General features: G+C 40.4%; 4 protein-coding genes across 4 annotated transcripts; 3 read left to right on the top strand and 1 right to left on the bottom strand.

Annotated features, from left to right (window-relative positions):
* The first annotated feature begins 2,415 nt into the window (after positions 1-2,415).
* On the top strand, positions 2,416-4,345 carry LOC137916742 (prepronociceptin-like). The gene is made up of 2 exons (XM_068759710.1): positions 2,416-2,535; positions 3,737-4,345. The coding sequence occupies exons 1-2, from the start codon at positions 2,416-2,418 to the stop codon at positions 4,343-4,345; spliced, it is 729 nt and encodes a 242-aa protein (XP_068615811.1).
* Positions 4,346-6,176: 1,831 nt separating this feature from the next.
* Positions 6,177-14,573, top strand: LOC137916739 (pyruvate dehydrogenase phosphatase regulatory subunit, mitochondrial-like). The gene is made up of 18 exons (XM_068759706.1): positions 6,177-6,263; positions 6,712-6,973; positions 7,062-7,195; positions 7,534-7,615; positions 8,060-8,223; positions 8,411-8,532; positions 8,631-8,748; positions 9,086-9,235; positions 10,797-10,989; positions 11,216-11,340; positions 11,449-11,604; positions 11,764-11,897; positions 12,181-12,329; positions 12,409-12,521; positions 12,947-13,041; positions 13,172-13,261; positions 13,395-13,577; positions 14,071-14,573. The coding sequence occupies exons 2-18, from the start codon at positions 6,723-6,725 to the stop codon at positions 14,476-14,478; spliced, it is 2,667 nt and encodes an 888-aa protein (XP_068615807.1). The 5' UTR covers positions 6,177-6,263; positions 6,712-6,722; the 3' UTR covers positions 14,479-14,573.
* Positions 14,574-14,650: 77 nt separating this feature from the next.
* Positions 14,651-18,978, bottom strand: LOC137916740 (small ribosomal subunit protein uS11m-like). Its single transcript, XM_068759708.1, has 6 exons — positions 18,820-18,978; positions 18,458-18,610; positions 18,240-18,338; positions 17,619-17,748; positions 16,697-16,762; positions 14,651-16,076 (listed from the first exon to the last, which is right to left on the bottom strand). The coding sequence occupies exons 1-6, from the start codon at positions 18,906-18,908 to the stop codon at positions 15,969-15,971; spliced, it is 645 nt and encodes a 214-aa protein (XP_068615809.1). The 5' UTR covers positions 18,909-18,978; the 3' UTR covers positions 14,651-15,968.
* Positions 18,979-19,462: 484 nt separating this feature from the next.
* LOC137916741 (large ribosomal subunit protein mL46-like) lies at positions 19,463-21,302 on the top strand (the record flags this gene model as incomplete). Its single annotated transcript, XM_068759709.1, has 2 exons — positions 19,463-19,723; positions 21,101-21,302. Coding segments are annotated over exons 1-2 (463 nt in total), but the record flags the coding sequence as incomplete, so codon positions are not given.
* Positions 21,303-21,400: the final 98 nt, after the last annotated feature.

Genomic DNA, 21,400 nt, shown 5'->3' with positions numbered 1-21,400 from the left:
TTAAATTGAGAAATGAAGGAACTTGCGATGCAAATACCAAACGACAGAATAAGAAGCACCCATACAAGAGAATTAGCCACCCAGGGGCATAGCGTACTAAAAAAAACACTTTAAAGAGATCAAAAGCACAAGATGGAAGTCCAGTGCTGCACCGTTCATCCAAGCGTGAATAATCCAGCGTTAAGTCGCTGTCCAGGCTGGAAGTAATTTATTTTGTACTTCCTGTTCTTGATGGGAAAATGTAAATAAAGGAGGAAAATAATGGCAGAAACAGTTGATAACGGTGTGAGGCAACTTGAATATATTTTTACTTAGAGTGAGTCATGAGTTGTGCAATGACAAGACTTTGACTGGAATATACAGTCTGTTTCATATCGTCTGTTAACGTGTACTCATGGTTCAGATTCAAATGTGCCACAATATTTAGAATTATACCATTATTAAAAAAGACAGGCCACATCTCCTATGCTGATATTTCCACTCATAGAAGTGCTATTAATATTTTGATTGTCTGCAGGGTCTTGAAAAGTATTTCTACTTTCTATAAAAGGCCAAAAGTTATATGTTGATGAAAAATACATCTAAATCTGTTACATGTTTTGATAGGAATCATATTTTTCATATCTGTCCAATAATAAAAGCAACATCCGATATAGTGTTATGTTTCCAGTGCCAATAATTTCGTTGGTGTTATTTTACTTGACACAGGGAGCAAAGTGATGCCATTGTGATGACATCACCATACTGTATGCCCTGGGCACAGTAATACAATAACTGATAAATAAAAAATGTTGTCTTCATGTGAACAAACCTTTTTAACTGTATAATGCTTATTATTGTAATTATTGATAAAAACTGATTATAGAGGATTTGTTTTTACATTATCTAGTACAATGTTTTTGCTCCTGTTGTATTATCAGAGATGTTGTTTCTATGATTTGTCTGAATACTCGAGTATTAGAACATATTAACAAAACAAATCACCATAGGATTTATGTAGCAAAATGCTAATCTTCCAGCACCAGCTCCTGGTATTTGGAGTCAGATATAAAATATCTGACTCCAGAGGTTTCTTTCATCTTCTATATTTGTTATCTGCGGGACTTCAGCACAGTGCCAAACAGTAATCCCTTAATTAATTGGTTAATTTAATGGTTAATCAGGTAATTAAAGAGTAATTGGGCCTTCAGGGCTGTCAAGAAAGTCATCACTGTAAGGCCTCACTGGTCTGATATATGAGGGAATTAAGAAATGTATTTAGAAATCACTCCTTGACTAGTTAGTTATAAAATGATCTAATTCTTACCAAAGAAATTTCATTCTCATTCTCATCAGCCTCAGCCAGTCAACATACTAAGATGAACATACATGACACTAAGAAAGAAACTCAATTTTCAATACATTCACCGGGATTCTCTATCAGGTTTGACATGGTCTGGCATAGAACTCAGGTTTTATCTCCACTATGGCCACAGCTCAGTAGAGATGAGGAGGAGTGAAGTCTCCTTAATGTATTATCGCTAATGATGGCAGCTTATTTCTGGAGGCAGGGTCAGTGAGACGAGGATGGCAGATACGATCTACGGTGGCCAAATGAACATGCCCGAGCTGTTCGTCTAAATCTGAATGCCATCTGCCAGCCTTGTCCCACCCTTATCTGCTCTACAATATCACCGCCTATTGCTGCTCTGCTCCAGTGCCCTTCACTGAAAAACCCATTTTATCCCTGTCAGGCTAGAAATTTGTTCTTTTCTTTATCTCAATGACAGAGAAGTGAATACTTTTGATATATATATATTTTTTAAAGCTGCCACACTTTACAGCCTTTCAACTATAGTAATTTAAAAAAAAATCAAAGCTTTCATAAAATAGTGCTTGATGGAAGACAAACTAATTCTACTTACTGTTTCATAAATAGATAATAACTTCCTATAGTTAAAAGAACAGAAAAGGTACTGTGTGGGTGAATTTTTATTTGACTGTGTCAATCAAGGTACTATGTAATGAATTTCTGTATGCATAATACAGAGAATACATAATATGTGTATGCATCTTAAAAGCTTGAGTATTCATGTACCGGTATCTGTGTGTCGCGTACTTGTGTGACTATTACGTGTGTTTTGTGTGTGCTTGCCATGGTCGTCATAGTAATGTGGAAATAAATGTATAGCGCTTTATATCTTCAACAGGCACTTCATTAAAATATGTACATTTATAACTTTAAACATACATGTTAGGTTAATAATACAATTTCTTATCAAATACAGTTTCTTCAACACAGTGGCTTACATATATGCTGAGCATAAAAATTACAATTTCCAAGAAATTTGTGAAAAGTGAGAAAGGTTGTATCAAATTGTTGTTATGAAATTGTGTGTTTGTTCTGTCCTTTGTTGTGCAGCCGACGCTGGGACCATGAGGACTGTGGTGGCTCTACTGCTCCTTTTTTTATGTGATTCTGGACAGGCTGACTGCCGGACAGACTGCCTGTCCTGCAGCAACATCCTTTCCAAACCGCTCGATTTCAACACCATGGTGAGAAAACATTTTTGGAACGTTCCAGATTAAAAAAAATAAATGAAAAATATCCACATTTGAATGGCTTAATTGGACATTTGAAAAAAACAATGACTGTTATCAGTGATGTCTGTGCTTTTCCAATGTCCAATAGCAAATCTAGCTGTTGTATTTTTATTTTGCAATAGAGGAACATAATAATAATATAAAACATAACATAATATAAAATAAATTAAATGAAGGTTCATTTAAAAGTTATAATCTGGCAAATCTTCCATCTAAAAGAAATCTGGACTGCACCGTCACTCCAAAATAGCCCCTCAAACAGAAGCAAAACAAAAGAAATAAAAATGAAAATGAAAACAAAAAAACAACTCAAAACACTAAAAACTTCCACAGGGCTCTTATAATTTAAAAAAGAAACGCCCTCTTCATCCCAGCCTCCCTTCCCTTCTGTACTGTCTGTGACTCTGTGACTTTTAATTTGTTGTGCCTAATTGATTCCTGGGGAACGATGTGTGTTTATCCTCTCAGTGCTTTTGCCTGGTGGTTGTTTCACTTGATGGCATGTTTGTGTCTCTCAAAGGAAAAGACATCGCAGAGCACGCGACTTCAAACACGAAACACTGCATTGTGTTGCTTAAAGACAGTTGTCAAAGGAGGATGTAATTTGAAAGGTTGCATGTGACCAGCAACCAGCAACCTTTTGAATTACATCCTCCTTTAAAGAATCAAAATTTGCTCCTTATTTCCATCACACTTTTCTGGGTGTTACTTGTAAATTGATAAGGGATCAGAACATGAAAACAACAGCGGATGAACTCAAAGTAATGCAGCATTTCATGCATAGAAAAAGACTTCAGACTTATTCTTTGAGATATGTCCCCCATAATAACAATCTGCACACTCAGCCACTGAAGTGGAAGATATAAGTGACAAATGACATTGAGATCAAATCAATACCCTTCTGTCATTTTGATTTTTGTTGTTAAGGTCTTTCCACTTTCCACACAAATAAAGGTTTTTCATTTATTTACCGGTATGTATTTATTTGTGCATCTATTGTTTTCTACATTCCCCAAGGACATCTATATCTTCCTCAATTTAATTAAGAAAAAAAAAATGCAATCCCCAAGGTTTCATTTCCATTTCCAGTCTTTAATGACTGAGCTGACCTGACCTAAATAAATATATAAGGACGACTTGTTGTCTTTGCCAGGTGTGTCTTGCTGAGTGCCACAACAACATCTCCCCATCCTCCTACTGGGACTTTTGTCGTAAGGTGCTCTCCTCACAAATTTCCTCACTTAGTGGTACCGTGTGGAAAAGATCTCAAGAGGAGGTGGAGGCCATTTATCCTGAGGAGAAGGAACAATTGGATGGAGGTCTGCTGCTCCCAATTGCTTTGCAGCGGTTCGATCATGTGACCGGGCCTCTTGGTGTGAATGAAGGGGCTCTGGGCACCAGGGGCAGCCAACTGAATACTGCCTATAACTCTCAGAATACCCTGTCTCTTGAGGATGAGGATGAGGATGAGGATGAGGAAGGGCTAGGAAAAGGGGCTGATAGAGAGGGCGATGCCGATCTGAAGCTTTCCAAGAGGTTTGGCGGCTTTGTCAAAGGGAGGCACGGTTACAGGAAGCTGTTGTATCCAGGAAGATCTTACCAAAAGAGGTATGGCGGCTTCATCGGCATTCGGAAATCAGCCCGCAAGTGGAGCAACCAAAAACGGTTCAGTGAGTTCCTGAAGCAGTACCTCGGGATGAGCAGTCGGGCCACTGAGTTCAACAGCGTGTCAGCGGACCTGACCCAACAGAATGAAGTTTAGCAGAGGGCACCTCTAAATCATAAAACTAGTTCCTGTTGTATTTTCACTGATTTTATTTTACTGAGTACAAACAAGAGTTAAACAAATTCAAAAATAAAATATAACTAAACCCTTCCTCTTAGATTATCAATCAATTTTACTGATATACAAACAATTTACCTTGTTGCATAAAATCAGACCATTTTAAGGCTCCCTGACCACTAGTTTGTCCTCTTAAGGGTTAGGGTTAGGGTTCTGTGAGACTACAGGCCCCCTGTTCAGCTCTGGATACTATGAGTCAGACCTCACTGCCCTTATGGGATGCACTGTTTAAAAAGTCATGCTTCATTTATTCAGACACCCACAAACTTGACATCAAGAGCTATGAAGAGAGCTCTCATTCAGGGGATTCCTAGAAGTGTAGTTCCAAAGTGATTTGCAGTCAGTTATAGAATATACTTTCCATATTAATGTTATTTGTGATTACTTTGGCAGCGTTATTGCTTTTCTAATCACCTGTACATTTTTGCATATTAAGCCCTGTGTCGGGTCGTCTGTAAGAGTGATAAATCTTGTTCAGTGGTTACCTTTGTTTCTTTTTGAAGGGTGGTCGTACTTTATCTTGAAATTGTGTGAGAATCTGTTCTTCTCTGATGGGACCACTGGGTTTATTATACTACCATCTTTTGGCAAGAAAATGCATAACCCACTCTCTTCTAAAGGACAAAACCATTGTTTGCTCATGAATTGTCATTATGGGTCGGGCAGTGATCTAAAATGTATATGATTTGTGGTAATTAAATGAAAGCATGTAAAATACAACCAAAAGTCTGTGTCAAAAGACATCTGAGTCAGGAAGAAAGATGAAGTGAAGGACTACACAACCCTCAGTATGCATGCATATATGCTACTAATCTCTGCCAAACTGATGTGATTTACAATGTAAAAACTGCGTGTGCTATTATCTTCTTCAGCTTGTTATGGCGTGCTCAGTATGAAAACTTGTAAATAGCTGGACTTAAATATGCCATTAAAAAATAGTTTACTTTTCTTTTCTTTGTGGTTTCTAATGCAGCAACTGATTCTGTGTCATGAAGTGTTTTGTTCTTATTATATAGAAATGCAGGTGAGTTTCTTGAATTTCTGCTTTTTGTAGATCAGTTGTTAAAAGACAGTAAGGCCTATGCCAGTCAGATCCGAGCACCCCTCAGTGGTCAGTCCCGCATGTCTGACAGATTAAAAATAAAGCAATACAGGGGTAAAAGTGGCCCTGTGATGAGCTGGTGTCCTGACCGGGGTGTATGTGACTGTTAATGATATCGCAGGCATTCTAATTTCCCTCCTTATAAAATAAAAGAAGTAATCTAAAATGGCACATAAGCAACTATCTGGGAAAAAATCTGCGACACAAAAAAGAATAATATTTTCTATAAATGTTACCACTATATAGGATTATGGGAAAACATAGTCAGGCTTTTTAACAAATTTATTTGGAAGTCAGAAACATTATTTTATATTGTTAATTTAGCAATTATATTATAATGTAATCTTGTCTGGTCACTCACAGCGAGAAAACCGACTCACATCGAGGAAAAGTAGCCACCTTTTGTTTTTACCAGACATTGGGTGCCAACCTAAAGCTACCCTGATGTTTATTTATTTATTTATTCATTTATTTGATGTACAATTAAATGGAATACAATGGTAAATATGTAAATGCGACATTGCTATGTAATGTGAATTCAAACATAGCTTTATTAATTGGCCTTTAATAGCTAGCGAAGGATTTTATTTTGAAAGTTGCCGCCGGATGTGTCTGTCGATGACGTGTTTCGACGTACTGCCTGCTGTAGCCAAACAAGACTTCTGTCATATCACCGAGCTGCTGGGATTCACCTCTAGCCTTTTAATAACGCAACAACTGGACCCGGTTGATTCGGTGAGTTTGAAGTTGTTGCGAACAAGAAACGTCAGGGAAAAAGACAGCAAGGTTGATGTTTGTTTACAGCGAAAGATAATCAGCATTAACTAGGCCAAGCTATGCTCGCTAGCTACCAGTGCTACTGTCGCTAAAACCCTCGAAGCTAAAAACAAACAAACAGGACAATGGGTTTTTTTAATCGCTTTTGCCCAAATGTGTAGGTTAACAAGTTTTATTATTATGTCAAATAAAAAGTTTATGAAAATATGAATACTTTACATTGTTAGGCAAAGCTAGACAAGTGGCTTTTCTTGATAACCTCAGCGGTGCTTCTGCGCTAACAGACAACGCTAACGCTGCAAATGTCGTTCTTCAAAATCTACAACTTAAGATTTGCGCTATGACTTCGCATTTTGTAGCCTTGACTTCTTGAACGTGTGTGTGTGTCTGGGGGGGGGGGTCTCAGAAAGCACAGCTATGTGCAGCTGTGTGCTGCGCTCCAGGGCTCTGTCCCCAAGGCTGCTGCTACCCCCCAGTAGCTACAGACTGAGAGACAGAGGCTTCTTGACCTCTGGCCATTGTATGGCCGTCAGCGGAGACCCCCAGATGCTGCCATTACCCAGCCAGGCCCGTGTGGTGATCTGTGGAGGAGGCATCGTAGGGACATCGGTCGCCTACCACCTGGCCAAACTGGGCTGGACTGATGTGGTGCTGCTGGAGCAGGGCAGGTGAGACAAATACATACATTTCCACTCATAGTTGGATTCATCTTGCTCTGCCAATGCTGTATTTCCTGCCCTGTTATCCTCTTGGCAGACTTGGAGCAGGAACAACCAGACTGTGTGCTGGTATTGTCAGTGTGGCCAAGCCTATTTCCATTGAATGTCAAATGGCAAACTATTCTATCAGTCTTTACCAACAACTTGAGGAGGAGACGGGAGTCAAAACAGGTCAGCCCATTCGATAAACAATTCCACTCATTTAATTGACCCCATTCATGACGGTTTATGATATAACTAAGTATTAATAGCGCTGGTATAATTTGCTCCAAACATTTTCAGATGCTTTTTATTTTATTTATATTATCTAGTTTACTTCAATTTATAATTTTGTCTTCCTATGATGATAATATTTCAGGCAATAAAGTAAACAGTCACTGAATACAAATTATTTTGGATTTATAATTCTCTTCAAATGAATATATTTGAATTATTAGTATTTTGACATTACTTTTTATTTGAGTGGTGCCTCGAGTTCTTGGTTTTTGTGTCTTTTCTGTGTGTTCTAGGTTACGTGAAGACGGGATCTCTGTGTCTGGCCCAAAATCATGATCGCTTCATCTCTCTGAAGCGCCTGGCATCCCGACTAAAGTAAGACTCAAAAACCTCATCAGTACTCAGTCGCAGTTCCTTGGCATCATCTACAGCTTTTAATCACAATTCAACTCGCGCTCCAAGTTTCACAAGGACATTGAATAAATTTTAATGTCCAGCCACAAATTCTTGACTGAGGTCTTGACTCTATTTTGGCCACTAAGGGACATAAACGTTTTGCTTGGTGGTTGCACCATATTCCAAGTATAGAGCTTAAATATATTAAAAAGGAAGATTATTTTTACACTTTGTATATTTTTATTACTGGTACAAAATCACATCTAAATACAGATATGTGCTTGTCATCTATACTTGAGTTGAACATTCACATCCTAACTAAAGGAGATTAACAGTTTATTGTTTTCATGATGTTGTTTAGGATGAAGTACAATAAACTCCAGCCTGATTTACCCTCATCTTTCTTGTTTTGTCCATCCTTAGAGTTATGGGAATCAGTTCAAACATCATTAAGCCAAAAGAGGTGACCAAACTCCACCCCCTTGTTAATATTCATGACCTGCTGGGGGCCCTCCACCTGCCTGACGATGCTGTGGTGTCACCGCCTGATGTTAACCATGCCATGGCTGTGGCTGCTGCTGGTCATGGTGAGAGAGTCAAACTCACAACTGTCCTTTTTTATTTTTTTTGGTGGATCATAAATAAACCTTCACAGCAAAATGGTTTATAAGCCAGATGTGAAACTCATCGTTTAGTTTAGTCGTCATACATATAATAAAACAAGGATTTTACGTTTGACGTCTCTTACGTCTCTGTTTTTCACATCCTATTCAGGAGTTCAGATTCTAGAACGAACCGGCGTTCAGCAGGTCCTGATAGAGAGGGGTCAGGTGGTGGCCGTGGAGACCGACCGTGGCACCATTGAGTGTGAACGCTTCATCAACTGTGCTGGACAGGTAAAAGTAATGTTGGGATTTGGCATACAACAAGTCACGATACCGCCTCACACTCAGGTGTCTGTGATGATTGAGTCTGACACATGTCTCTGCTTCAGTGGGCTTATGAGCTTGGCCAGGCCAGTGAGAAGAAGGTGTCTATTCCTCTTCACGGCTGTGAACACTTCTACCTCCTCACTAAACCGCTCCAGGAGCCTCTTCCACTCAACACTCCAGGTTTTACAATCAAACCCTTTCTATTGTTACAGGGGGTGTCGATCATTGATTTGTGATTCATTTGCAACTTAATTGACTTTTGCTATTTTGCTACAAGAGAATGATGGAGAAGAATAAAATGCAAACCTGGATTCATTGAGTTCATTAATTTGAAAGTGTTTGGCACTGAAATTATTTACTCGCCTGGTCCTTTTGGTAAAACAGTCTGAACATGGACAATGAAAATAATTGTTTACATTCAAAGTGATTATTTCTGTTGTTGCTCTGTCACATGAGGCAACAGGGTGATTAGAAACAACCACAGGGCAGATGTGCTCATGCTGTGTTTCGTGTTCAGTGGTGGTGGATATGGACGGCAGGATATACGCTCGGCCGTGGCAGGGAGGCCTTCTGTCCGGGGGCTTTGAGAAGAACCCCAAACCCATCTTCACCGAGGGCCGCAATCAGCAGGAGATCCAGAACATGCAGGAGGACTGGGACCACTTTGGTAATGGAGGGGAGGGAGGAGGCTAGCTTCAAAATGAGACTTAGTACAGTGTGATAGAAGTTAGCTTCTGTTTTGTTTTTTAAAGTTGATATTTGATCAAACTAAACTGTCACAAGGTTGTAAAATGTTGGTATTCACCATTTGAGAGAGACCATTAAACACTTCAATTTGAGGAAGAAAAAAATGCTCGTGAATTCTGATCTCAATTCTATGTTTTCCAGATTTGTGTAGCACCAGTTAAGTATTTAATTCTACGTTTTGGTCTGAATCTCTTGGAATCAAATTGTAGTTGACTCCTTAACATCACTATTCTAAATGCGGATTATTCAGCCTCTAATCCTAATGCGTTATTAGAAATGATTGTCTGTCCACCCATCCATTTGCTTGTAGACGAGACGACCTCAATCAACATGGAGAATGGATCCTAAACTTTATAAAGGAACAGGTCACAGATTTATTGGAACACTGAGTATCTTTATTTCACGCTGATATATACGGTTCTGTCTCGCTTAACTTCAAATATTCATTTTGGATTTTATATTGTGATTTGTGACTTATATTTAGTCCAATCTTATTTTCACTCGCCAAAAAGATATCATTTTGGTACTGATGACCTTGGACATCTTTTTATTTTTTATGTGGAAATGAACAAGGCCCTGTCGGCCTTCATTGTTGTGGGAGATTTTGGGTCTTGTGCCAGACAACATTTCTTTTTATAAAAAGGGGTTATGTGGAGCCAGTCCAAATGTAGATGAAAACAGCTTTCTATAACTTATACATTGTTATTATAATGATGCATTGCAGTAAAGAACAACATTTGCTTGTTGCCAGCATAATGGGTCAAAAGGAAAAGGGGCCAGTTTGGGTTTGTTGGTCGAGCAGTTGTTTCAGTACAGGCATGTTCTTGAATGTCACCTACCCTCATATAGCTGCAGACACTCGTGCACACTGTTGGCCTTGACGTTACGCAAGTAATCTGAGAATGCTCATGAAGCCGTGAAGACAGCGGTATATCTCTTTAAAGTACATCAACACACAGTCACCCTCAGCTGACATCACTTGTTACAGTTCTGTTTTTGCTGTTCAAGCGACATGCATTTGAGGGTTGTATTTTATAAGTTGTACTTGACAAAGTTGTTTGTGTCGGTATAAATGAACTTGGTTGGACTCAATACCAGCTCAGTTTACACGAATGACTAGAAGCTTCAATAAGAAGCAAAAACAGGGACGTCTCAGGTTTTTCTCCTCACTTGGTGGATCACATCTGTGAATAAAGATAAATAAGCGTTTCACGTCCGGTGAATCGGTTTGGTGTAGAAATGTCAATAATTAGGGGTTTTTTAACCTAATATTTTAATTCCTGATCATCTGGGTTATAAACATAAATAGTGAAATATAACCATAATATTCTTAATTAAACTACTTCTTGTGTTTTTAGACTGATTTGTCAAAACAGTCGGGGATCGCTTTAACAGAATTATTTGAATAATCATGTGTGCCTGGCAGGTATTCATTTTGGAGAATATCTTAACATAGCAAATTTACTGTCCTTTACCTGCAGAGCCAATGTTGACTGCCCTGCTGAGAAGAATGCCGGGACTTGAGACTGCAGAGATCAATCAGCTGGTCAACTGTCCAGAGTCCTTCACTCCTGATATGCGCTGTCTGATGGGCGAGACGGCGGGTATCTCTGGCTACTACGTGCTGGCAGGGATGAACTCCTCTGGCCTGGCCTTTGCTGGTGGAGCTGGCAAGTAAGCACGGAAATGAGAGGAAAACCTCTCTGGATCTGTGAGGACACGCATGATAAACCAATTTATTGTCAAGACGAGTCTGCATTTTATTCTACAATTGAAGCTCTTTTATGTGCATATAAACCAGCCTCAGTTTTTTTTTTTTTATGCCATTGTTTAGCACTGTGAGCAGAATATGTGTATTTGTGCAAATCGCAAACAAAATCTTTGGTGGGTTTGATATCAGGTACCTGTCAGAGTGGATAACCTTTGGCTACTCCACTGCCAACGTCTGGCCACTGGACGTCAAACGCTTCGGCAACCTGCAGAGCAGCAGAACCTTCCTGAGGCACAGAGTGATGGAAGTCGTGCGTGAGTGAGGAGCTCTTTTTATACTTGATGTGTCCAGTGTGACCAAATGATTTAGGAATAAAGACTTTTTCAGTATCATTTGTCCTGTCATTGTATGTTTGTGTCCAGCTCTGCTGTTTGAACTGAAGGTTCCTCGCTGGGACTTTCAGACTGGCCGCCAGCTGAGGACCAGCCCGCTGTATGACCGTTTAGACACCCAGGGAGCTCGCTGGATGGAGAAACATGGCTTCGAAAGACCTAAATACTTTGTTCCTACAGGGAAAGGTACAGATTTCAAAGCAGAAGGTGGAGCTTTGTGACTTTGGCTTATGATTTAAGGTAGCCGAGTCAAATCAAACGTCTGTACTTTAGTTGAGTATTCTCAACATTTCATTGCATGCGACTGACTGGTATTTCCCTGCTCTGCTGTATACGTGAGTGTAGATCTGCTCTCTCTGGACCAAAGTAAGACGTTCTACAAGCCTGATTGGTTTGACATTGTTGGCGCAGAAGTGAAATGCTGCAAAGAAGCCGTCTGTGTCATTGACATGTCCTCCTTCACCAAGTTTGAACTAACTGTAAGTTTTGGTGCGCCACTTATGAAGTCGAATTAACTGGCAATTCCTCTTGCTTTTCCCCTAATGAGTTCAAATGTAACAGTTTATTGGTTTCAAAACAAAATGTTTATAAAATGATCTGTATTTTGCCAAATAATTCCAACATATTATCAAAAGGTTCTTTCCAGGGAAGGTATCAGTTCTTTGTTACTGATGCAGCAGTAAATTTTAAACGAAGGAACTTGCTTGCCTGTGATGTTAAAGTGATGGAAGTCTAACCCTCTGGTCTGTTCTGATATGCCAGTCAGCAAACGACCAAGCTCTGGACCTGCTTCAACATCTGTGTGCCAACGACCTGGATGTCCCTGTTGGACATATTGTCCACACTGGCATGCTAAATGAGAGAGGGGGGTACGAGAACGACTGCAGTGTGGTCCGCATCAGCAAGAATAGGTCTGCAACCCTACAGACAGTAATTCTAGTCCCTCTGTTTACATATACCATTTAACTAACATACTGGTCTCCTTTCCAGCTTCTTCATCATTTCTCCAACCGACCAGCAGGTGCACTGTTGGTCGTGGATAAAGAAACACATGCCGAACGACCCAAACCTCCACCTAGAGGACGTCAGCTGGAAGTACACTGGTAAGGACACGCACAAATGTTGCTGAGGACCTGAAGTGGTGTCGCCATCTAGTGGTCAGATCTTATTAAAGGGTCGGTGGACGGGTTCAGCATCAAACCTGTTAAGAGAGAGGATCTGACGTCAGCAAGCAGGTGGATTATTAATCTCAACAATGTAATATGAAGGGTTTGCAACAGCCAGCCTATATTCTGTGTTCTACACATGAAACAAAAACTTGAGATCTTGATCCCAGAATCTACCTGTGTCATTGTACAGGATTTACGACCCCCAATATTCTTTTTATATTTCAATGGAAATTCATAGTTTTATGTTTTGTTTTTATTAATATTAGGCTTTAAATGGTAAAAAGAAAAACTCACGGGTTGAATTTTGTTCATTCGAGGGTCTTTCTGCAGCATTTATTGCTCTGCTCCTTTACCCACAGCTTTAAATCTGATTGGACCCCGGGCAACGGACGTTCTAGCTGAGCTGTCGTATGTGTCTATGACGCCAGACCACTTCCCCTCCATGTTCTGTAAGGTAGGAAACCAAGGCTAGATGCAGACTCTCACCAATAATAATGCCTATAATGGTGATATTATGCGTTGAAGTACGTTGAGTGTTGCTAACAGTAGCACAAGTGTTTGACAGTGACCGTCTGTGTTCACAGGAGATGAGTGTTGGCTATGCCAACGGCATCAGAGTGATGAGTATGACTCACACTGGGGAACCGGGCTTCATGCTCTATATACCTATAGAGGTGGGTTCACATCTGCACTCCCATATTAATACATACAAATGTCATCAATATTGTACGGGACGGTTGATAACCGATTTTCAGAAATACAGTTCATGAAGTCTAAAACAGTATTTTCCACTCCTCCTCCTGACAGTATGCTCTGCATGTGTACAACGAGGTGATGTCAGTGGGTCAGAAGTATGGAATCCGTAATGCAGGGTACTACGCACTGCGCAGCCTCCGCATCGAGAAGTTCTTTGCTTTCTGGGGTCAGGACCTCAACACCTTCACCACCCCGCTGGAGTGTGGACGAGAGTTCAGGGTGAAGTTTGACAAGGTTTGTCCGGCGGTCAACAATCGCTGCAATATCAGTGTGGATTATGTTTCTGCTCTTTGAAGATGAGAGGCTGGCTGTAGAATAATAATCAGTAAAATGCCATCTGCTTTGCTAAACCATGAAACATCTGTGTTGTGCTGGAAAAATGATCACCAAGCTGCACCTGCAGGCACAACAGGTGGCGCTTCGCACAAGCGGTGGTAAAGTTCATTCTGAAAATGGGGAAGCGTCAAGTCGGCTTTCTGCTTCACACAGCAAGAATGTCGGAGCAGTATTAATGAACCGGTTTCCCAGAATCCCTTCAGATGATTAGTCACCTGCCGAATCTGTACCTGCACTGTGAAGATGTAGGGAAAGAAAAGTTGTTTACTGGTGCCCTCAACAGAGCTATGCAGTATTAGCATTTATCTTTAATAGTTTTTAGGTCACATCCCATAATAACTGATGCTGCTCTTCCTTTATTTCCACTTCTGAACTCCCCCATTCCCCACAGGACACAGATTTCCTCGGTTGCAGGGCGTTGCTGCAGCAGCGTCAGGACGGCGTGTTCCGCAGGTTCGTCATGCTGATTCTAGAGGACCACGACACAGAGCTCGATCTGTGGCCCTGGTGGGGCGAGCCCATCTACTGTAACGGTCAGCTAGCTGGCGCAACCACCAGCAGCGCCTACAGCTACACTCTGGAGCGCCACGTCTGCCTTGGCTTTGTGTCTCCTCCACCAAGCCCAGAGGGGCTCCCCACACCCATCACTCCAGACTTCATCAATCGTGGGGACTACGAATTGGACATTGCTGGCCAGCGCTACTCAGCCAAAGCCAAACTTTACCCCTTCAGCTCCCTCTTCACCCAGCAAAAGCGTCGCAAGGGTGACATGGAGCTCAACAACCTCCAGGGCAAGTAAAGTAATGGACTGCCTCGCCGTGGTGACGGGCTTGTGACCGACACTCCTTCAGTTCACCAAATCCACTCCTGCACTTGCCTTGCAGTCCTGTTTTCTAGCTCCTAATCCGGGGGCTTTACGCACAATCACTCCTTTCCAGCTAATATTTAACTTCCACTGTGTTTCTCCCTCCTTTTAAAGTGCAATATTTAAGAGGCGTTCAGCTGTATGAAACGCAGAGGGCCTGCATTATTCTGCAGTTCTTCTTCAGCACTCACAATCAGACTCCAGGCAGTGTTGACGACTTGTGCACTGGGACAGCCTGCAGTTTAGTGTCGTCGTCAGGGCAACGTCGACGTGTTGAGGATTCTTTGTGTTGTTCACTTGAAATCTTCCAGGAAGGATCTGGACTGACAATCTTCTCTAGTGGTGCTGCAGTCACTATAAATAGGCATTAATTCTAATGCGCAAATGCCGACAGTCAATGTAATAGATTACTAATCCTACAAATGGTGTATTTGCTACCGTGAAGAATAAAAGTGATGCCATATTTGGATACTCAATACTCCCGACGACGACCATCGCTGCTGTATTGTCTCTAAAAATGAAGGGCTAGCACCTCACAGAATTCCCTTCTCATTCTAGTGTTGAGGCGTGGAAAGATTGTGGAACTCATTACCATTATTATCACAAGTAACACTTTGTGTGCGCTGCCCAGTTCTCCCGAGTCATGTTGAAATGACTTTCCAGGCTCTCGAAATCAAAGCAAAGCAAAAATGACTCTTTTCCTTTGGGAACGTCTTTATCATCAACGTTCAGCTGTCCTGCTGTTATTCAGCCGTGAGCTGAGTTTCTAATGTATTCAATTAAACCAGTTGTGTTTTGTGGTTGTTCTGAAGTAGAATTGTTCTTGATGCCCAGATTGATGCATTCCTGAGTGTTTAGCGAATGCTGAAGGAAGACTGGGAATTTTGCGACTGGATCATATCTCCCATTGATTATTCGTCTGATCCAGAGTTGACGTGTTTGTATAAAGGAGGGACTTCATTTCTATTTGAAATAAAGTGATGTATATTTTGTATAAAAGCTCTATTTTCAGACCTGGGCTTGTTTCCAGTCATTGACTGAATTATCTGTACTCTGGTGTAGTTTTGACTTGTATTTTTTTTGTGCATAATCTCAAATGTCAATATTATCTGTCAGCAGCCGTTTCATGTTTTCCTGCTGGTACAAAGTAAAGTCCTTCAGTCAGAGCTTTAATATGTGGGTGCATATTGTTTTACTCTATCTTATTTATTAGAAGTGTGCTTTAGGAGGGAGGGAAAGCTAAGAGGAAAGTACGAAAAGCACAATTCACACACTGCTGCAGGAACATCAGGAACTCCCAAGTCAATTAAATTAAATCCAGACTATGAATTTAAAATAAAAACAGGAATTTGATACACAAAACACTTTATTAGAATATTATAACAGCCATTTCCTCCTCTGCAGTGCTTTCCAGTTTGCAGAGGTCAAAGTCTTCTAGCTTTCCGTGGGCGGCATCCATTGTGTGGCACGGGGGTGGTGTCAGTGATTGATACAACCTCCAGGCCTCCCATAACCAGGCCTTGGATTGCTGACTGCACAAAAGAGAAAAACACATTCATTAAAAAAATCTAAAAGAAACAGATCGAGGAGTCTAAAACTCTCAAACTCATCCTCGATATAAAAATACATTTGAGGTCTTATTTCTTCAGGGAGAGCCAGGATTATTTTAGTTCCTGTCCCACTGTTACGCCAGTACAGTGGACACTTCATTGCTATGGGCCCATTAGACTTATTTATGGTTTCTAAATTTCTAGACTGGCATTACTTCTGAAGTTACAATGCATTTATTAAAATAATAATAATAAATGGATACCACTAGTTATCAGATAAAACTATAGTCGGTCGATGTAATAAATTAAAGAATAACATTTTATAATTCTAGGTTTTCAATTGTGTGCATTTGCTTCTTGAATTTGTTTTACATCATTAAAATCGTGAACAATTACAAAAAACAATGTAAATTTTCTTTGTTTTGTTCATTTTATTGACTAAATCATTTCAATGACAAATAATCAGTACATTAAAATGAAATTATTTGCTATTTGAATAGTTTGATATTAAATATTTATGACTTTATTAATCCTACAGATAAAGTGAAATGGGCTCCCCAACCAAGAATGCACAATAATAACAGTTTCCTCTGTACACTGACCAGACGTCCGAGACCAAGACCTTGGACCACAACTCGGACAAATTTCACTCCCTTTACTTTGGCTTTCTGTGCAGGAGAGAAAAACAGATCAGCAAACACCGTTTAATAAGAACAGCTACTTAAATTGTATATGGCAGAGCTCATTATGACAAATAAATGATGTGAAAGTTAAAGGTCTAAATAGTCAATGAATGGCGAACTGTAACAAAAAAAACTCAATGTTTTGAGTGCATCTTGTTTCTACTGGCCTGCAGTAACTGGTCTATCCTGAGACTGGCTTGTCTCCTACACGCTTTGAATTGAGCGCAGACGCCATTCAAAGCAGAGCGAAAGTAAATACTCTGTTCATGTAAAACACGCTACTTAAAGCTTTGTAACTGTGCGGACTATTCCCCCCCCCCAGAGCATTTCCTGCAGAATAGTGTGACGTTAACCTTGTTATAGCCAACACTGTTCAAAGGAAAGTACAGATCAACTGCAGCCTATCAGAGTCATAAAGAAGGCAGCTTGTTGAGATATTCCGGTCTCTGTCTTCATGCCTCACATGCTCATGCTGTCCATGCAGCAAATTCACTTCCCATCTGTGCCCCCATGGGGGTGTTGGCCTTAACGTGAGGTGTGGCTCAAGCAGACTGTCGATGGCGTTATTTGAAATGTAAAAAAAAAGTTACTGATCGTCACTGACAAAAATAAATAAATAATCTAAAGTGATGAAAATGACTGATGCTGTGATTTTCAAACTGTTAATAAGGCACTTCAGATAAGATAAATCTGCATCGGCAGCTGAATACACCCTAAAGGAACTGGAGTTTTCATTATTTATGTACTCAGTTTTAAAGAGACAGATCTCAAGATGTAAACACGGGACCTGATCTCTCATTATGGAATTATAGGTTCAACACGGAGCATATGTGGACCTTACCGCCCCAGCAGAGATGCCGGTAGTCTGAGCAGCGATGGGTGTAGATTTCTTAACATTCTTAAAGCCTTCTGTTCCACAAGACACCCTGGTAATTGGCAGTCCTGCGCTGTCAGTCACCTGGATGTGTGTGCTGGCACAGGACAAGACACATTTTCATCTTTCAACAAAAACATATATTTGACACTCATTCACACTGATTGCAAGTTACATATCACGCGCAACTGGTTTGACTGGAGTCGCAGAGCAACTGATATGTGGCACAGCTTAGGATCTGAGTGAAGTGTTCTGTAGTTGCCTGCTTGTCTTCCACAAGCATTTTGTGCTTCATGGAGCTGCACAAATTCCCTTTTACTTAACTCATCAGTCACTAGATCCCCCCCAGAACATTCTAAATATATATTAGATTCATTTGTACTCAACAGTTTCTTCATTAGATCACTTTAGGATACACTGACCTAACTTATGTTGTTTTAACAAAGATTTACTTTCATTAATCTCATTTAATATCTCCACATATCTAAAACTCACGGATGCAGGTTTACACAATGCAAATGATGCTATAATGGAGTGAGAGCACGAGTAAAACTTCACACTGTAGTTTTACAAGCAGGTTCTACTTACTTGTTGAATGTGGCTTTAATGTGTGCGATTGGTAACTCTTCAAAGGTCTTGCCATCCCATCTCAATAAACTTTTCTCACCAGGCATTGGAGGAAAGTAGCTGAGGGACGAAAGACGCGATACCATCTCATCAGACTTACTTTACTGTAGAGAATCCTCTTGTCAGCTGACAGATAGTGGCCAGGGTTTTAACAAGAACTGTTTGTGGACGTGACTGACCTGAATTCCCCGGATGTTTCCTCAGTGGTGGGAGCTGCAGCATCAAGTCTCACAGCAGTGGTGCATAATGTTTCCTCAGTGGTAGGAGCTGCAGCATCCGCAAGTCTGACAGCAGTGGTGCATATAGCTCTGTGCAGCCCATTGCTTCCACATCTAACGACAGGCACAAAACAGTTTATTAGCACCACTGTAAAAAACAAACAAAAAACAGTGTCCGCCGCTAACACGGACATGATTGCCATAAGTGTTATATGAACATCAGCTGATGCTACACAAGTCCCAACATGCAGCAGAATGACTTAATCAGAATTAGCCGTTAGCTGATAAGGATGCTAAAAAGGTATACCCAAAATGACACTTACAGCGAGTTCACATTTGAGTTTAGGGAGGCGCTTAGCTGTCGGTATATGTTATTCGCTGAACTAACCAATATACAATTTAATTTATACATGTTTGACACGTTTAAAAACAATTGTATTGCTAGGTCAGCTATGCGACACACGAAAAACGTGACATTGAAAAAGCTGCAAATCCAGACGAAGTCAGTAATATCTTCGAGGGGTGGAGTGTATAATAAAATTATATATACTTTTACGGTCGAAATATTGGGGTAGAAGTTTTAATGTTTTGTGTTGGTTTTTTGATATTAAACACTCTTTAATTGTGGTAGTATATATACTGATATATAAGTGTATATTTCAAAGTATTTATATTACAATTCCCCCCATGTTTGCCTTAATAGATCATTCGTTGTCCTGCACAGGATTGTGGGTAAAAGAAAATAACTTTGCTGCCTTCACAAAACCTCGGTAACATAACTATCCACACAGGGTTAGCGTCCTCAAGCAACAATCGATGCGGTCTCATAATTCATATGAATTAAAAAGACCATTTAAATTGAGTTACTGATTGTATGTATGTTTTATTTTGCGATCACCTGAGGAACGGTGGGTCTGAAATTCATTCTTATACTGTTACGAGTTTTCGTGAACGTCTCGGGAGAAGATGGCGGCGCCCTGTAGGAGAGTGGCGACTCGGTCTGTCCTACGCTTTCTTTCTTGTTGTAGCGGGACAGCAGTCCGGAACACGGGCTGTCGTCCGTTTTTCAGCGCTTCTGTTTGTGCGGCTACTTGTCAGACTAAAGATGGAGTAGAAAGAGCGACTGCTCCGTGGACTTTGGTGGCAGCGGTGTGCCTGCAACGCCTCCCGGTCGTTTCAGCGGACTGCACCTTAATGGAGCAGCGCTTCAAAGATTTGATGTGTCAGGTGTGTTTATTCAAAACGAAACAGTCATATTCTTATCAGCAAAACAGTCTCATATTCATGTATCAAAACTGGCCATCCAAAGCTGCCCAATCGCCGGTGTTCCCGTGGAACCTGCGCACCGTCATAGTAGGAGAAGCTAAACACCGAAATATTGAAGACCCAGCAGACCTGTGCTAAAAACACGCAATGGCTGACTATTGACATTTCCATCTCTATTAGTACCAGAAAAGCGCACATTTTGTTTACAGTTATACAATTATCATATGTCGACGCTTTAATGACCCGCATAGTTAAATAATACGACTCATTATTAGTGAGATGTGCTTTTTAAAACAATGTTTAATTGTTAAATGACAATTAAACATACTGTAATGAAGATAAGAGTTCTAGACAGTATGTTCAGCTCACAGAATAAATTATTATCTTGAAATGTCATAGTCAGGGGCATTTCAATGTATGGCTCTATAGGTCCATGAAGGGCCCTTGCTTACTGTAGGCCCTTATGGCATGCCGTTCAGGAACTTATTATATATATATATCAAAAGTGAGGTCTGAGAATATGGACCGAACTCCGGAATATATATATGAAACCATGCACACGGAATATATATATGAAACCATGCACACGGAATATATATATGAAACCATGCACCGAATATATATTTGAAAATAGTACACATTCACCAGGGCGTTCATTATCTCCTCATTATTGAGGATTGCCGGCACTAGATTTCGAGCTGACTCGCTCAGTGATACTCGTCTATTAATGACACAAGATCGCAGCAGCGCCGTGATGAAGATGATGAATATATTTATTAGATAGAATGTTATATATATTCCGGAGTTTGGTCCATATTCTCAGACCTCACTTTTGATATATATATAAAATAAGTTCCTGAACGGCATGCCATAAGCCCTTTATTGTAAGATGTATTGTGAACATTCTCAACGTGGTTTATGGTGTAAAAGTCTTACTCTGCAATGTCGATATGAATACCAAAGATGATTATATAATAATTAATTAATAATCAGCACAGATCAACCCACAGCCAAATTATGACATGATGAATAATACTAGCTCAGCATTCTAGAAATGCTTTTGATGCTGAGGTGAATGTTAATGGTTAGTCAGGAAATATTTACGGTAGGATCATCAAAATAAAATAATTTTCCCCATTTAAATCCCATCACGCTATGACACTTCAACACGCATGTCTTTATTAGAGAGACACAGGAATGTGGGTTAGATCATGATGATCTTGATCTGCCTCGATTAGTAGATAGATGGCAAACAAAACTTTCAAAAATCAGGTCGGTAGATTGGTTTGCAAAGGATCCAACAGTTTGAGATGGCGACCTCGTCTGACCTTATTTCAGATGGAGCTGGAGAAGAGCGTGATGTCAGACCACGAGCTGCGGATTCTGGAGGATGCAGAGAGGAGGCTCCGTCAACAGGCAAACGATTATGACTCGGATGAAGAGGACGGCCATGGGGACCAGGATATTCTTTTGGCTCAAGACCTGGATGACATGTGGGAGCAGAAGCTGAAGAGCTTCCAGCCAGCTTTGAGAGTCAGAGGTCAGTTTAGGAAATTGATCCAATTTTTCACCGGCAAAGACACTGAAGACATATGGGATTATTACAGATATGTGCCTAATGAAACAGAAAATGCTATT

This window comes from Brachionichthys hirsutus, unplaced genomic scaffold, assembly GCF_040956055.1.
Source record: "Brachionichthys hirsutus isolate HB-005 unplaced genomic scaffold, CSIRO-AGI_Bhir_v1 contig_73, whole genome shotgun sequence".
Taxonomy (NCBI): domain Eukaryota; kingdom Metazoa; phylum Chordata; class Actinopteri; order Lophiiformes; family Brachionichthyidae; genus Brachionichthys; species Brachionichthys hirsutus.
The sequence above is the reverse complement of the archived record's forward strand: the minus strand, read 5'-3'. Positions and strand labels throughout refer to the sequence as shown.

Coding starts and splice junctions, on each gene's coding strand:
- LOC137916742 (XM_068759710.1), top strand. CDS start 2,416: ATGAGGACTGTGGTGGCTCTACTGCTCCTTTTTTTATGTGATTCTGGA. Junction 2,536..3,736: donor CGCTCGATTTCAACACCATG/GTGAGAAAACAT, acceptor TGTCTTTGCCAG/GTGTGTCTTGCTGAGTGCCA.
- LOC137916739 (XM_068759706.1), top strand. CDS start 6,723: ATGTGCAGCTGTGTGCTGCGCTCCAGGGCTCTGTCCCCAAGGCTGCTG. Junction 8,749..9,085: donor TCTTCCACTCAACACTCCAG/GTTTTACAATCA, acceptor TTTCGTGTTCAG/TGGTGGTGGATATGGACGGC. Junction 12,522..12,946: donor CGTCAGCTGGAAGTACACTG/GTAAGGACACGC, acceptor CTTTACCCACAG/CTTTAAATCTGATTGGACCC.
- LOC137916740 (XM_068759708.1), bottom strand. CDS start 18,908: ATGTATAAATTAAATTGTATATTGGTTAGTTCAGCGAATAACATATAC. Junction 17,749..18,239: donor ATTAAAGCCACATTCAACAA/GTAAGTAGAACC, acceptor GTCCTGTGCCAG/CACACACATCCAGGTGACTG. Junction 16,763..17,618: donor CCGGCATCTCTGCTGGGGCG/GTAAGGTCCACA, acceptor TCTCCTGCACAG/AAAGCCAAAGTAAAGGGAGT.